General features: G+C 34.6%; 1 protein-coding gene across 3 annotated transcripts in view; it reads right to left on the bottom strand.

The window, feature by feature from the left end:
• The window catches only part of Camkmt (calmodulin-lysine N-methyltransferase), a 421,570-nt gene that overhangs the window by 354,804 nt on the left and 50,110 nt on the right, over positions 1-16,656 (bottom strand). The window contains exon 4 of one of the 3 annotated variants that reach the window (XM_074049616.1): positions 5,238-5,320. The exons of the other annotated variants lie outside the window; for them this stretch is intronic. Within the exon in view, the coding sequence (XP_073905717.1) occupies positions 5,238-5,320 (83 nt within the window). The remainder of the gene's footprint in view (positions 1-5,237; positions 5,321-16,656) is intronic. 3 annotated transcript variants of the gene reach the window in all.

The raw sequence follows: 16,656 nt of genomic DNA, 5'->3' as shown, positions 1-16,656 counted from the left end.
CTAAATTCTTAGGCATTGTTTGTCCACTGATGAGAGGCTGCCTTCTCAACATTTCACTCCATCACACATGAAAATTGCCTACTAAAATAAACAGCTTCCTGTGAAAGCTCAGAAACAAACATTATTACCTGACTCCAGTTTGCAATTTGGTGAAAACTTCAGGGCTGCTCCAAGAGACAAAAAGAAAATAAATGGTGTGGTTCCAGGTCCTAACTACAGTTGATGGAGATCATATGTTTGCAGATTCTTTGGGAGCATCAGAGACTACCAGCAGGTTATTACTTGGACTCTACCACAAGTACCGCTATTACAAATGGGATACCTTGGCTTGGCCCTAACAACATGAGGATCTCAAACATTTACAGCAGAAAGCCTACTCTAGTAGTCAAGTAAATCACGATTTCCCCTATACTCCCACTTTATAGAGACTTTTCCCTGATGACTATTTTTATTTAAAGAATATTTGTCTTCCTACAGCTACACATACATACATTTCATGCATGAAATCTATACAAGCTCTATTTAACAAGATCATGATATGAGAAGCTACCTCATTATGTAAATTAATGCCTGGTTTAATTCTTTCATCCTATACATTCTTTTTTAATCTTTTTAAATTACCATCAACAACAAAGAAAACTTTGGAAGAGTAACCAAATAAGACATTTCTACCTCTACTATGATAAACAATAGTGAAGTAAGCACAATAAAAGAAAAACCAAGGAAGCAGCAAAGATACAGGGCAGGAAAAGGCTATTTTGAATTGAGAAACTAAAACTGTAGCTGCAATGTAATATCTATCTAGAAATTTTTAGTTTGAAATTTCTTAGACTCAAAGCATTCTTTTTGTTTTTCCCTTGGTGACACTGAAGTTTGAAATCAGGGTCTTGTGCATGTCAAAGCACTCTTACAGTTGCCAAATGGATAGAGAAAAGGAAGGAAAAGGCAAAATAACCTCTTGCTCTGACAGAACCTAGGTTCAGATAGGTCGCTCCAGCAGACCTCAGAAGCAGTTTCTCTCTTTCTCTTGTCCTCCTGTCTTCTGCCTTTCTTTTCCCTCCTCAAAGCAAGTCATAGAAACTAGAATTTCTTTTTTCCCCAAGGTGGGTCATAAAAACCAGAGCCACTTTTCCCCAAAGTAAGTTTAAAAGTATTGCTTTTCCCCACCTTTGTGTCTTAGAACTGACCATAAAGAAATTCTTGGACCACCTTCCCTGAGAGTAGATCATAAGATCCCCGTATCAGAAAGGTTCTGCTTCATACCTGGGAGGAAGAAGTGCTGCAAAGAAAAGCCAAGAAGAATCTGGCAGCTTTAGTGGGCTTCCCCACTCAGTTGATCAGCATTAGATCATACCCTTTTTGCCCAATCATATTTCTACACAGCTATCCATGCTTCATCAATCCTAAGCATAAAAATGGATAATGTATCTTGGGTCTTTGTGTTATCATTCTGAAAGCTCCGGTGCCATGTAAAACTATGATCAAATGCATTTGTTACACTTAGGTCATACTTTTCTCTTGTTAAGCTATCTTTTGTTATAGGAGTTTCAGCTTTGTAATGGGCAAGAAAGAGTTAAACCCCTTTCTTATCCTTTGTTTGTTACAAGACAGAATACACTGCCTTTGAACAAATGCCAACTGCCTATGCTTTGAGTACCAACATTTTTTTTTTTTGGAGGCAATGGAGTTTGAACTCAAGGCCTCACACTTGATAGGCAAGAGTTCTACCACTTGAGCCACTCTGCCAGTCCCTGCCTAAGCTTTGAGATCTCTGAAAACCTGCAACAGTTTTACAAAGTAATCATCACAAACTTGCAAGTGTATGTTGCAGTTGAAGTTGTATCTAGTGGAATTTGAGTTATTATGATTAATGTGATTCCATTCCTCTAAGTTGTAGTATGAAGCCAAGACAATGTAGATACATACTTATACACACCATATACACACACACATATAAGAACTCTGGAAAAATTTTTAGATTGTTTACTAAAAAAAATAGCTACATCTACAAACCCTGTGGCGTTTTTATCAAGTAGGTAGGATCATTAATGGTCAAGTTTGGACATAACAATCATTACAACATGAACATAACAGATTTTGTAACAGATATTTATAAGTATCTTGGGCTCCATGTTAATTCACATTTTGAAGCATAACAATATTTTGTAGGCAACATTTTATGCCAGAGTACTATTCATTTTTTCCTAGTTATATATGCTTCACAAACCAAAATCTTCCCAAGTATCTCAATTTGGTGATGATTGGTGGTAATCTTACTACCCTGAATCATAAATACTCTTCATTCTCACCAGACAAGTGCTCCCATGAATGTATGTGATTATATATGTATGAATACAAATTTTTAGCATTCTTCCCCACACCAACTATTTTCCCAGGTATCCTTAGTTGTTAGGTAACCATTCTCAATGGTAAAACTGCAAACTCAAATAACTTATTTTACTTACAGTCAAGCAACAACTCCACTGAGTATAATTTCCTTTTACAGAGTATGTGACGTTACCCTTGCCTTTACCGAATTCTATTATATACTAACACTAAAATTATTTTCCAAAAAGTTGAAACTATGTTGTAGATTTGGCATAATTTCCAATGATTCCTATAAAGCAAATTATTTGGTTAAATGATTCTTACAGTGTATGTGTGTGCATGTGTGTTTTAAGATGCAAAGTTATTAAGTTTTTTGCTTAATGATTCAATCCTAGATAAAACCAGACAGAGAATTTAATCAGTTTCCCTAAAATCCTCTCCATTTTACACATATAGCTTTTGATTTAACAATTCTTTTGCCCTTTGAAAAAAATGTACCATCATTTATTCATTGTATGTTACCAAAAAAAACAAAAAAACAAAAAAACTGAAGAGTTAATCTTATAAACCTAAAATTTTCTTGTAGATACATGAATGTAAAAATGAATCAGCCTTTTCGGTCATCAAAATAATTCATATCAAGTGTCATTTGTATTGCTCTATTAACTATCAAAGAGTCGTTAGGGGCCTCATCTTTATAGCTTTATGATACTTCTCAATTGCTGTTCTTTTCTTTCAGACATGATATTTTTCTTCTCACAATGTAAGTAAATCTCCACCAAAATGAGTGTTTAAATGATAATTAGTGGATACTAGATAAGCAGTGCCTTCATAGGTATATTTGAAATGTCTTTAGGCAAGATGAAGTTATATTCATTCAAAACTTGGTTGGTATCTACAGCTAGATAGCTTTCTTTTATTTTTAATTATTCTTTATTTTATAACTAATACAAATGAAGTCATTATAAAGATAGAAGTATTATTTTCTTTCAGATTGAGATTGAATTCCCTTTTATGACTAAAATCTACAAAAATGGCTGAAGCATTCTTCAAACAAATTACATTTTGATGTTCACTTTTAAAAAGAGTTTCTAGGGAGATAAAGGGAAGTGGTGGAAGGGGGGGATTTAATTATGATATAGTTGATACACTGTAAGAATCTTTGTAAATGCCATAATATACCCCTATTCCACACAACAATAAAGGGGGAAAATGAAATTTAAAAATTTCTATTTCTAGAGGGCAGCTAAAATTAAAAACAAAAACACTGTATTTGAGTTATGTTAGATAAAGCTCCAAAGAAGCAACTGGGTACATAAGGCAAGCTTTCCCTGATTATGCTATAGCACAGAAGATGTTAGATGATATACATACCATAGCTAATAGTTTTATATATTTTAACCATGTATAGTTGTTATATAAAGAATATGTAAATGTACACACATTATAATGAATAGCTTTCTAGAATTCATTTTGAAATACAAGCATATTTATATGATAATGCAGTATCATTTGGTAAAAAAAAAAGTTGTTGAAAATTATGTGTTATGTGTGAATTCTCACATAACACAACTAAACACTTTAAGTCAAGGACTTTAGTATACAATGTAGTCTTTAATGAGCAGTTTTCTAAAAAGAGGACAGAATAGTAGTAGGAGGATGCTCTAAATCAGAATCTCTAAAGTAGTCTGTGTAGTTTGAAAACAAACAATATTTTGTTCCTTTAACTCAGTGCTGTGCTTTTGAATAACAAAGTGCTCCAAAGTAGTATTTTTTTAATTAAAGGCTTTAATGTTCTATATCATGCATTTTTAAAACCAGTCCCCAAAAGTCTACTTCTGTCTCTCTTCTGCACTCAGCTTTCTAAATGGAACTGGCTGACTCACACACAAAAGTGCAGCATCAACAGAATTTGGAACACTGGAAGTACAAATATATTTCCTCTCCCTCTAGAGGTATAAAATGATAACAGAGAAGCTGGAAGGCACAAACCTACCACAGCAAAGAGAATCAAGGAGGTGACCACTATAGCAAAAGTCAGCCCTATGGAAGATGGAAAACAGATGGAAGAGTGACAATTGGTAAAGCAAGACCGAAGACCCCAAAAATGAAGACGAGAGACAAGGTGTCATCAGAATCCTAGAGAGTTTCTGAGTCCAGGGAAATAAAAAATAAGAACAACAACAAAAAAAAAAAACACAAAGAGCTAGGAGAAAATAGAAATAATCTGAGCTATAGATTGAAAAAAAAATTATAGCCTCAGATGGCATCAAGAAGATATTATACGACTGGATGCCATTACTCACACTTATATAATTCCAGCTACTCAGGAGACCCATTGTGGTGATGCACGCCTATCATCTCAACTACCTAGGTCTGAGGCTGACAAGAGCAAAAACACAAGCCCCCCAAAATAACTAAAGCAAAAAGAGGTGAGGAACATGACTCACGTAGTAGAGAACCTACCTCTCAAGTACAATATTCTGAGTTCAAACCCTGTACCACTCCCTTCAAAAAGAAGGTACTGCATACATAAAAAGAATGGAATGCTTAAATAAGAAAAGATACAGTATAAGAAAGAGCTCTTAGAAATTAATAATTTGCTAGAAAGAACAGAGGAGAAGTGCACAAATAGGTTTTTTAAGGTAGAGAAATAACTGCCTATGAGTATTAGGTAGCATTAGATGACATCATCATCAGGCAAAAGAGTATGTAATAGCTGGCACAAAAACAACAGAGTTTCATGTCTCATGCATGCAATAATTTAAAGCAAGTATTTCTGGTCAATGGATACTATATTTCAAGCAGTGATATATGGGCACAGGACCTTTTCATTTTAAAGGATGCCATCCCTAGAGAAATGGTATTTTCTGCATCTTCCTGGCAAAACAGAAAAAGAGAAGACCTACCTGGGCACTCCTTAAAAGCTTTAGTTCAGAAATGGCACACATCACTTCTACTGGTTGTAACTTAGTCACATGACTGCATTTAACTACAAGGGAAGTTGGAAAGTTTTAGTTTATCTGTGGTCTCAGGAAGAAGAAAGTAAGTATTCTGGCATATAATCTCTGACACAATATGCATAACTATCTCTAGGAGGATTTTTTTTTAAAAAACAACAAATATCAGGTTACCACAAGAGCTAGGGTATTTGGATCAGGGTTGAAACTTTTTACTCAATTCTTTAATATTGTTTAATTTCTTTCTTTTTTTGTGGCAGTACCCTGGGGGCTGAGGAGTTTGAATTGAGGGCCTTGCACTTGCTAAGCAGGTGCTCTACAACTTGAGCCACTCCACCAGCCCAATATATTGGTTTAATTTTTGCACAGTGTTTATATAGAAAGCAAAGAGAAAAATAGGAAACAAACAATCAGTTCAGATATTCAATACCGATTAATAAGAGTTCCAAAAGAGAGAATAATAGAGAAAAGTGAAAATGGGGAAATGATAAAAGGAATGACACAAAATAATTTCTTATAATGAAGAAAATGGCCAATCCATGCCCAGAATATTCAATGAATAAAGATATATATTTTGTTGAAAAATTTCAGAAGACTATTGACAAACAGAAATCCTAAAAGTTTTTTACAAATCACAAGACATTTCATTAGCTGACTGGATGCTAGAAAACAATATGCAGAGCTTCAAATTTTAAAGGTCAATTCATTTCTGGCTATAATTTATACTCAGTCAAGTAAACAATAAAGTATAAAGATAGATGACGTCTTCAGACACATGAGGATTCAAAACATTTCTCTCTTTATTGGGAAGTTACCTTAAGATGCTTTCCCATTTAAAAAAAAAGAAGTATAAGGAGAAAGACATAGATTTAAAAGATTCAAAAGAAAAAAACCAAAAGATTCATCCCAGAAAAAATAGAAAAAAAGAAGCCCTAGTTACTAGTAATGCTGTAAATTTAGAAAAAAAAAAAATCCAATTCAGACTAGAGCATGTAAACAACAAAAAAAATCATTTAAAAATCTATAGTGATGGAGGATGTGGGGAAAAAAAAAAACTATATATAGTATAGAAGTGATAGAAAAGTGTTACCAAAAAAGAAAATATAATTATAGATAGCAAATAATGCAAGGAGATAGGAAAGAAAAGTAGTGTGAAATTTAAATAGAGAACACTACTTGGCTCTACAGTGAATATATTTACAATATAATAAGGTACATACTAATTATTCAAAAAAATAATAATTTACATACATATATACAAACCTCAGAAATGTTGGAGCATGGTCAATATATTAAAATTGATGAATCAAGAAATAGTAACTAGGCATAGTTACCATTTTAAAGAAATATGGAAATAATGATTAAAAGAAAAGTTTAAAAGTGTTGGCCTCCAGAAAACACATGAAAAAATGCTCACCATCTCTAGCAATAAAGGAAATGCAAATTAAAACCACACTAAGATTCCACCTCACCCCTGTTAGAATAGCCATCATCAGCAACACCACGAACAACAGGTGTTGGCGAGGATGCGGGGAAAAAGGAACCCTCTTACACTGTTGGTGGGAATGTAGACTAGTACAACCACTCTGGAAAAAAATTTGGAGGCTACTTAAAAAGCTGGACATCGATCTACCATTTGATCCAGCAATACCACTCTTGGGGATATACCCAAAAGACTGTTACTCCAGAGGCACCTGCACATCCATGTTTATTGCGGCACTATTCACAATAGCCAAGTTATGGAAACAGCCAAGATGCCCCACCACTGACGAATGGATTAAGAAAATGTGGTATCTATACACAATGGAATTTTATGCAGCCATGAAGAAGAACGAAATGTTATCATTCGCTGGTAAATGGATGGAATTGGAGAACATCATTCTGAGTGAGGTTAGCCTGGCTCAAAAGACCAAAAATCGTATGTTCTCCCTCATATGTGGACATTAGATCAAGGGCAAACACAACAAGGGGATTGGACTATGAGCACAGGATAAAAGCGAGAGCACACAAGGGAGGGGTGAGGATAGGTAAGACACCTAAAAAACTAGCTAGCATTTGTTGCCCTTAATGCAGAGAAACTAAAGCAGATACCTTAAAGCAACTGAGGCCAATAGGAAAAGGGGACCAGGAACCAGAGAAAAGGTTAGATCAAAAAGAATTAACCTAGAAGGTAACACCCACGCACAGGAAATCAATGTGAGTCAATGCCCTGTATAGCTATCCTTATCTCAACCAGCAAAACCCCTTGTTCCTTCCTATTATTGCTTATACTCTCTCTACAACAAAATTAGAGATAAGGGCAAAATAGTTTCTGCGGGGTATTGAGGGGGGGAGCGGGAGGGTGTGGAGTGGGTGGTAAGGGAGGGGGTGGGGGCAGGGGGGAGAAATGAACCAAGCCTTGTATGCACATATGAATAATAAAAGAAAAATGAAAAAAATAAAAAATAAAAAAATAAAAGTGTTGGCCTCTAATAAGCAGACCAGAATAGCAAAGGAACTGTTGATTTTCACTATAAGCCCCTCAAAATATTTTCTTCCATTTTGTTGTTGTTTTCATGGTACTAGGGATTGAAAGCAGGGCCTCACACTTGCTCAGCAAGCACTCTACCACTTGAGCCATGCCAAGTCCAAAATATTTGATTTTAACTAAAGTATATGCTACCTTGATTTTTAAAACTAAGCTGTTACTATGTGCCAAACATAGTGTTAGGTGTAGGAAACACAAACATAAATTAAAATTTGTTTCCTATTCTCTGGGAAGTCATAGTCCATGGGGAAGACAGATATGTAAAACAAAATTACAATTCAGTGTGATAACTGTCTCATAGAATTGTTTACAAGATGGTGTCTCTAGAGCAAAGGATAACAAAGGAAAGAAAGGAACCTGATGTTTGAGATGCTATTTGAACTAAGAGTCTTGATGTCTGAACATATGCATATAATCATATGCACAAGTAATAATCATATTACTTGTCCTCTCTGTGTAGGTTTATACTGGGGATAATTCCATTAAAACCAGAATAACCAGAAGAAATGCTATTCCTCTTAAGGAATGTTTAAAAAGGAATCGTACTGTTATTATTACTTCAGATTGAGAACACAAAGGAGAAAGACAAGAGGGAAGAAAAGCTGAGATTAAAGATGCAATGGACCTTCGGCACACCACCGCACATTGATTCTGAAAAAGGAACTCACTTTATGGTGAAAAAATATAAACCCATGGGCTGATAACCCAGGGAATTCACTGTTCCTATGTAGTCTTTCATCAAAAAGCAGCACACCTCTTACAGAGGATGAAATGAAGACTCCATTACAGTTGTCAGTTGGGAGATAAAAACTTTATGAAAGTAAAATACTGTCCTACAAGATAAAATTTATGCTTCAAATCAACAAGCAATATTTGAGACTTGTTTCTTCCATAGCCAATATACACAACCCTGATAACCAAAGGATAAAAGTGAAGGTATCCTCCAACAATATATTTAATGAACCTCCCCACCCCCACCCACCCCCACACATACACACACTCAGATGAGTAGAAATGCACTTCATGAACCTTAGCACGCTCAGCCAACTGGGTATTCTAATCAGTGAACTCAAATATTGAAAGGTAAATCAAAGTTCAGATGCATGTGAAAAATTATTTGTAGCAACAACAGCAAGAACACCCAAAATCTAGTGGTGGTTGCAACAGTAAGTGTCCAAGAGCAGAATCCTAACTAGACTGATCCTGCAGGTTGATCTGGACAGAGGTTCCAGAGCCCAGTTGGCCATGATTCTTGATCATTTCCTAATGCCCTGTTTTCTAGCCTTCCTCACAGAATCTGGGACTTGCCCAATAGCCAGTAAATTTTATTTCTACTCAAATTAGCAACAGTTTAGATTATTTTGCCACAAAAACTTGACACAGAATAGAAATGATGAAAAGTCAGAGAATTAAAAGAGCTCCTAAACCTTTAAAATATCCATACCCATTGTTCGAAAAGCTGTGAGGCAGGTAGTTTAAGTTTTATCAGTTTTTGATTTAGGAAGAAAAAGAGAATGCTCTCAAAACAAATTTATTTTACCTTAGATAATTAAGCAGCCTATACACCTGTTATGAATACTAAATGAGCAAACATTAATTTTTCACCCATCTTTAGCATCCTTCATCTAAGTCTCAGTTATTCCTCACTTTGTATTGGTACTGTGATAGCGATGTCATCTTTTAATTTTTTAATTTTTTTCATTGACACATCACTAAGAAAATTTGAAGATATGTTTTATTTAGTAAAGGATAATGCATTAATTCATATTAATGTTAATACACTTCTAGAAAGGAATTCCTAGCTGAGAAAGCATCTTCACTTTATAACTGCAGTTTTCATATTTAAGTTTTTTGTTTATCTTGAAAGAAAAGTCCATGGATATTCTTATCAAATGCATACAATTTCTTCACATTGCCAAAACTTTCAAAGTTTCAAGAAAACTGATTAAAAGAACTATGTGAATAGGAAAATACCTAAACCACCCTGAGGAAACATTAGTTGTGAATATTAATGGCTTTTGTTCCATTTTCTATGATTTTACTTATTTGATATTCAATATTGCTCTGACATCAAATCTTCTTCTACAACCACAATATTAAGAATCACTTCTCAAGAAATACTTAATTCTATTCATTACTACCCTACAAATATTCAAGGAAATATACAGCACATGTATGCAATAGCTAACAATCAACATTCTTTGTGAATAAAGATTTAGCACTTTCTTTGTAATCCTCTTGACCACTGTGATGGATAATAGCAAAAAGCTCTGGCAGTGATTAACAAAGATAATGGGGTGACAGTTAATCCCTTAGACAACTAAAAAAAAACAAGAAGAAAGAAACTTTACTCCATGTGTTGTGGGGAGAGGGGGTTAAGCTCTACCAGCAGAACAGAAGCTATGAAATAAATGACACCTTATCCTGAATGTTAGGCCTAAGCACAATCCTATCAAACTAATGTTTTTAAAAAAGCAATTAAATTGTTTTAGCTCCAAATTTCCACACACCTTCAAAGACCTAGTAATAATCCAAGTAATGTCTCACATGTACCTCAGTGCTCTCTGTTTTTGCATATTCTTTCTCTCTACATACATATTCCCTCTCACAACTGAGGGGGGAAGTATTAGGTTCTAAGACTGAAGAAAGAAAAACATCATGAAACCAATAATAAATATTAATTAGAAAATAGTCTTAGACTTTACTATGTAATTTATGCAGAAATATGAAAATTACTCAAATGAACATGTTCGTATCACTTTTTTTAATCTCATATACTTGGATGTACTTCTTGGAAATTTTTTAAATAGAAGCTAGACATTTGATCTACATTCTCTATCATCAAATTCGTACTAGACTTGTAGGATTAATAAATCTTTATAATATAATAACCTAAAATAATTGTGTGATTTCTTCTCCTGAGTATTCCCCTAAACTTAGGTAAGTAGCAACATTGTATGAGTATTTTTCAAATAGCAAAAGAGCTCAAAATACTAAAAAAAGGAAATGGTGGCATTATACCAACTATTCTGTTCTGAGGATTGTGGCACTCCTCACACTTTGAAAAACAATTATTAGCAACTATGGAAAAAAAAAACAAGTTGAAGTTTATTTCCTGGACCTCCCTCATAAAATGCATGTAATTCTTTATAGATTAATAAGTTTGATAAGAAAAACAAAATAGAAACTGGTAGTTGTCCTCATTCACAAAAAGAATGAGATTTTCAACATCAGTACAATGCAGAAAAAAATGAGTTCTAATGAAATTGTCACATTAGATTAACATGACTTATCAAAGCAATGGTTTACTCATTTTGAAAAGAACTTTGCTGCTGGTGTAGTGGCTCAAGCAGTAACAGTGCCTACCTAGCAAGTGTGGGGCCCTGAATTCAAATCCCAGTGCCACAAAAAAAAAAGAAGAAAGAAAGAAAGAAATAAAAAAGATCCTTGCTAAAGAGATTTTTGTGGTAAATAATTATTTAGCACTTGCTACCGATTTACAAATAGCCATTTTGGGTTGGTCTGATTTTGTGATACACTTATTTTATACACTTATACATTCTTTCTTCTATGGCACATTTTGTTAATTTTATACATTTCAAAGAAAGAATTTAGGACTGGAGGTGTGGCTCAAACCTGGAAGTGCATGCTTTGCAAGTGCTCATTTGGCAAGCATGAAGCCCTTAGTGCAAACCCCATTTCCATCAAAAAAAAAAAAAGGTTCTTAAAGAAAGAATAAATCATACAAAAGCCAGCAAACTGTGTGTCATTTATATTATTTCAGTACACATACAGGTTCTTTAGAGCCTGACTCTTGGCTCCTTCCCCACTGAGGATCTCATGACCTATTAACAACTATTGCCACCACATTGTCTTGCTAGGGGAGGCTACTAACTTAATCATTTGGTCCAAATTTGGACAAGGGATTTTTTCACATGACATACAGCATTTAAGTTCTTTGATGTATTCGGTACTGTAGACACACTACTTAGGGCCAGTGTGCTTTCCAAAGACTTATGAAAATACTTGATATCTAAAACAAATATTATACCAACATATAAAACAGAATGATAGAATCACTATTAACAGAAGTTCAAACAAATGTCCACAAGACATGACAAGTGGTACACTTTAACATTTCATTATACTTAAACTGCATTTCATGTGGGTACACTTTAATGACTTAGTTTGACCCCAAAAATAAAACGAGCCTGTATCACCCACTCGAGAAAGGCTGGAACGTTTAAATCAGATTCTATACATACATACACACATACATACATAAAATGGAATTAACAAAAAGGAGTTTAGTTATTATAGTATAGAAAAAATCATTCAATTTATAAAACATAACTCATTTGTCTTCAATGTATTGCTCATATAGTGGACAACTCCATATTTGTGGATACCTTCCATCTTTAGAATGCCCTTTTTAAGTCTGGAAATTTTCCTACATCATGGACTCCTCTCCAGAATAAAAGTCAGAACTCATTGCCCCATCTTATTTGCATAAAGCATACCTGCACATAACTTCAATTTACTAGTGAGCAAAGTAAAAAGGCAGGTGTCCAGTGAGATACACTGTTTTACTGAGCAAGCCAATGAAGTTCATTCTTTTACAGGCAGCTGTGATAAGAGCATTTACCATTCAGCACAGACAGGTTCAGTGCCAAGTGGTGGCAGCAATGAGGTCTTCACTTCCCACTGGAAGTGATTTGGACACTGTACCTGATGCATCTGTTAGTGTTCTCCTATCTGTAAGTGTTAGGTAGCAGTTAGCCATGAGCAATGGGGATATACAAAGAAAACTGAAAATGAAGGATTCTTCAAGGTTTCTGAGAAAAGAAACACTTAACAACCCCATTAGGATAAAAATAGCCCACCAAGCATGTCACAAGACGTTTTTAAGTCATTCACCCTAAGGTAGGTGGACATCAGATCCTGAAATGCTAGATCTTTACTTACAAAACAGACAAGACCCTAAGGGTCAGGTGGATCCAATAATACTCTGTAACTCAAGAGGCCTACCCTAGCCTCATGACCTTAACCATAACCTCAGCCTGTGAGCTGTTTCTTCCTATGGAGGAATTTAATGGTCCAAGCCCCTTCTACCTCAATAAAAACTGGTGCTAGGGTAAAAATAATTGTCATTATTATTCTCTCTAGATATGACCCACTTTCAGTCCATTGAAAGTGTATTCCTTCCTTTATAAATTTTACTATCACTTTCAATATGTTTTTTGAGTCTTGCCTAAATTCTTCTCTCGCTGGACACAAGGACCGAGGTACATAGCTGTGCTGACTTTCTGGTAACATTTTTAGTTGACTTTCCAGTAGCACTAGGATTCCATGAATATCTCAGTACTTTAATACATTTCTTCTCAGTTAAATCAACTAGAGTGGATTCTGTTATTTGTAACTAAGAACTCTACTACAGCCTTGGCTCACATAAATGTGCAGGAAATGCACATTACTACCCAACTTTCAGCACACAGCTACGTATTTACTGTGGTGGATATAAGGAAATAGAAATACTGAGCACATATTCCAACTTTCTTCTAGACTGCCTCCTTATACTGCAGAAGCATGAAAACTAAAACTACTTTCCCTTATTGCACTGTAGCTAAAGTTCCAGATGTGAACTAAATTGCACCACTTAGATTCACTTACATGAGATTTGAAATGGGAACATAAGTCAATGCTGTTTCTACTGGAAAGTACAGTGATGTTGAGTGTTTATGCAAAAACATTCTAGTGTTCTATCATTCTCTCACCATAGCTCCATAGCTTCATGGTGAGAGAAGAAGGTACAATGGCAGCTTCCTGATCCCTAACTCTCAGGTATGTATTCTTGAAGTCAACAATTTCATTGGTGACCTGCTGGTTCCTTATGGTGAAGATGTAGAAAGTTGCTGCAAACCAATGAATGTAGAAAGCATCCTAAAGCTGGTAATGGGAAGGAAATAGTTCTTCTTTAGCCTCCAGAATAGATGATAGTCCATGTATATCTTGATTTTAGTTCCTTGTGATCTGTGTCAAACTTCTGACTTAGAGATATTAATGATAAATTTATGTTGTTTTAAGACACTAGTATGTGACAACCTTTTAGGAAAATATGTAAGTACAAAGCATATCTCTTGTAGCACTGTTAAAATATCAAAAAGTGAAGGAAAATTTAAATTTCCACCAATGAGGATAGAATCCAATAAACTAAGTATGGAACAGTTGACAATGTAGTACTAGGCAACCATTAAAAAGATGAACTTCAAGTCTGAGGGACTGGGATGGAGAAATGTTGAATATATTATGATAAACTAAAGAAAAAATGAGTATAAAATAAGTATATAATATTACCCAATATGTGTTTAAAATGTTCATATACGCATTAAAAAGACTATAAGGAAATCCACCAAACTTTAATAAAAACTATGTCTAGGAAACAGTTTCCAGAGGACTTTTGCTTTGTTGTGTTGCTAGATTTTCTTTTTCTTCCAATGAGAATATACTATCTAGAAAAGCAGTGGTAAAGTGGTAGAGCACCTACCTAGAAAAGCAGTGGTAATAACTTAGCTCTGATGGAAGTGATTCAACAATATTCACTTGCAATTCAGTAAGCCACTCAAACCATGTTAGTTAAGTGAAAGTTTTGTTTGGATGATTTCTTACTAAAGTAAAAAATGAAACAGTAATGTGTTTGTAGTAAGATGATAGCTACAGTAATTAAATAATCAGGTAAAATTAAACAGGAACACTTATAAACAATGAAGAACACCACTAAATTCACACTGTGTCTAATCAATATGCTTCATGGAAGGCTTCTGTGAATGGGCTATCAAGTCCAGTAGAGTTTAAGTACTGAAAGGACAATCCTTGCGGGGAGCCTGATTATGACAAGCCTATGAGCCTACCTTGTTTATGTTCAGAGAACTAGAAACGCAGGTTTTTCTTGTTACAATGTCACACCCCCTCCCCTAGAACTGCTACTCCACCTCCTTTACCACTGGATATAAAAGACTAGCTGAAGGAGGACAGGAGGTTTTGATGGGGGATTGTGATTGGCTAGTGCTGACGCTGCGGGCTGTGTGACTCTCAGCTGTGTGACTCTATCAGCTGTGTGTCTCCGCCACAGCAGCTTTCTGCACCGAGAACTTTATACATAGGCTTTAGAAAAGCTAAAGAGAACACTGGACAGTGCAAGTCTAAGTACTGAGTCTTTAAGAGTTACGCTAATGCAGTTTTTAGACGCAGCTGCTGTTGTCTGCAAGTCTGAGCACCCGGACTCTAAAACATGGGACAGAGCGAGTCTAAGGAAAAAGGTTTTAAAGAAAGACTTTAGAAGCAAGGTTTTAAAGAAAGACAGAGAAAAGCAGAGTAAAGAGAAGTAAAAAAGCAATAAGTCTGTTGTGCATCTCCATCCATGGGGCCAACATGCCTGGCCCCAACTTTCTGCATGTCTGTCTTCTATTCTTTGTCCTTTCTGCATCTCCCATCACCCTCAGTTAGGCCAGTTATGTTCAGTACACCAGGAGTGAGAAAAAGATCACTCCAAGTCCTCAAATCTTCATATTCACTCAAATTTTGGAGTTACATCTCAAAAAGCAAAGAATCTAAAGCACTGAGAGCTGTTATGTGAAACTATTATTCTTTTTACATAGACACATTTGCTCAGGTGTAAAGGCCCATTTAAGCTTTACTGTTGTAGGGTTAAAATTTGTAAAGAATGAGGAAAAAGAAGGAGCTAATAGATATCATTACCAGGTACTACATCAATGATTTTAAAAATTATGAATTTTTATTACACCTTGATATATAACCATTGGACTTTTCATTAATATTAAATACAAATATATGTACAATGCCAGTATTGAATACATTGGTATATTCTTGGAACTGACTTCTGGGGATCTGTAGCATGTTATTTTATACTTATATACTTTTATTAATTTTGAGGGGGGATCAAATCAACATTTCATGTGGTAATATAGTAGGTAGGAAAACAATCAAGAACATACATGGTTTTTTCTATGCTAAAGCAATCATTTACCTAATTGTAATGATTCTAAAATTAACCAACAGCCTTATTTAAATCTACTACGTGATACTGCATTTCATATACACAAGTTCAAAAAACAACATAGCAATTGAAAAGTATGTATCATAGAATGGTAGTAAATTTAGTGTTAAAAATTATCTACATTGCCAGGCACTGTGGCACACAACTATAATTCCAGCACTTGTAAATCAGAGGAAGGAAGATCACAAATTTGAGGCCAGCCTAGAATACATAGTGAATTCAACCTGGGCTACACAGTGAGACCTTGTCTCAAAAACAAACAAAAAAATTTAATCTATAAAATAAAAATTAGAAAAATTTGTTTGCTTTCATCAATATATTCAGATATCACAGATAGCATATACTCTTAATAAAGAGGGATTCTTAAAAATAATTTCCTTGTTTGTATTTAAATATATTTCCTTTTTACAATAAACTGAATTCTGGCAACAAATACCTGGAAATTGAAATGTAAAAAGTATTACTTTAAAAATAAAATAGATAGAGATAAATTTAACAAATTAAGTGAAATACATGTAAAATAAAAACTATAAAACATTACTGAGAGAAATTAAGGAATACTCACATAAAAGGCTTTCCATATCCATATAATATTTATGGACTGTGTGACTTAATATTGTTAAGATGACAACTGTCACCAAATTCATTTATAAACTCACTGCTATCCCAATCAAAACCCCTGTAGGTTTCTTAGTAGTAATTGATAGCTTATTTTAAAATTTAAATGGAATATAAGAATCCAGAATGTCAAACAATTTTGAGTAATT

Source organism: Castor canadensis, chromosome 12 (assembly GCF_047511655.1).
Source record: "Castor canadensis chromosome 12, mCasCan1.hap1v2, whole genome shotgun sequence".
In the NCBI taxonomy this organism is placed as follows: Eukaryota; Metazoa; Chordata; class Mammalia; order Rodentia; family Castoridae; genus Castor; species Castor canadensis.
The sequence above is the reverse complement of the archived record's forward strand: the minus strand, read 5'-3'. Positions and strand labels throughout refer to the sequence as shown.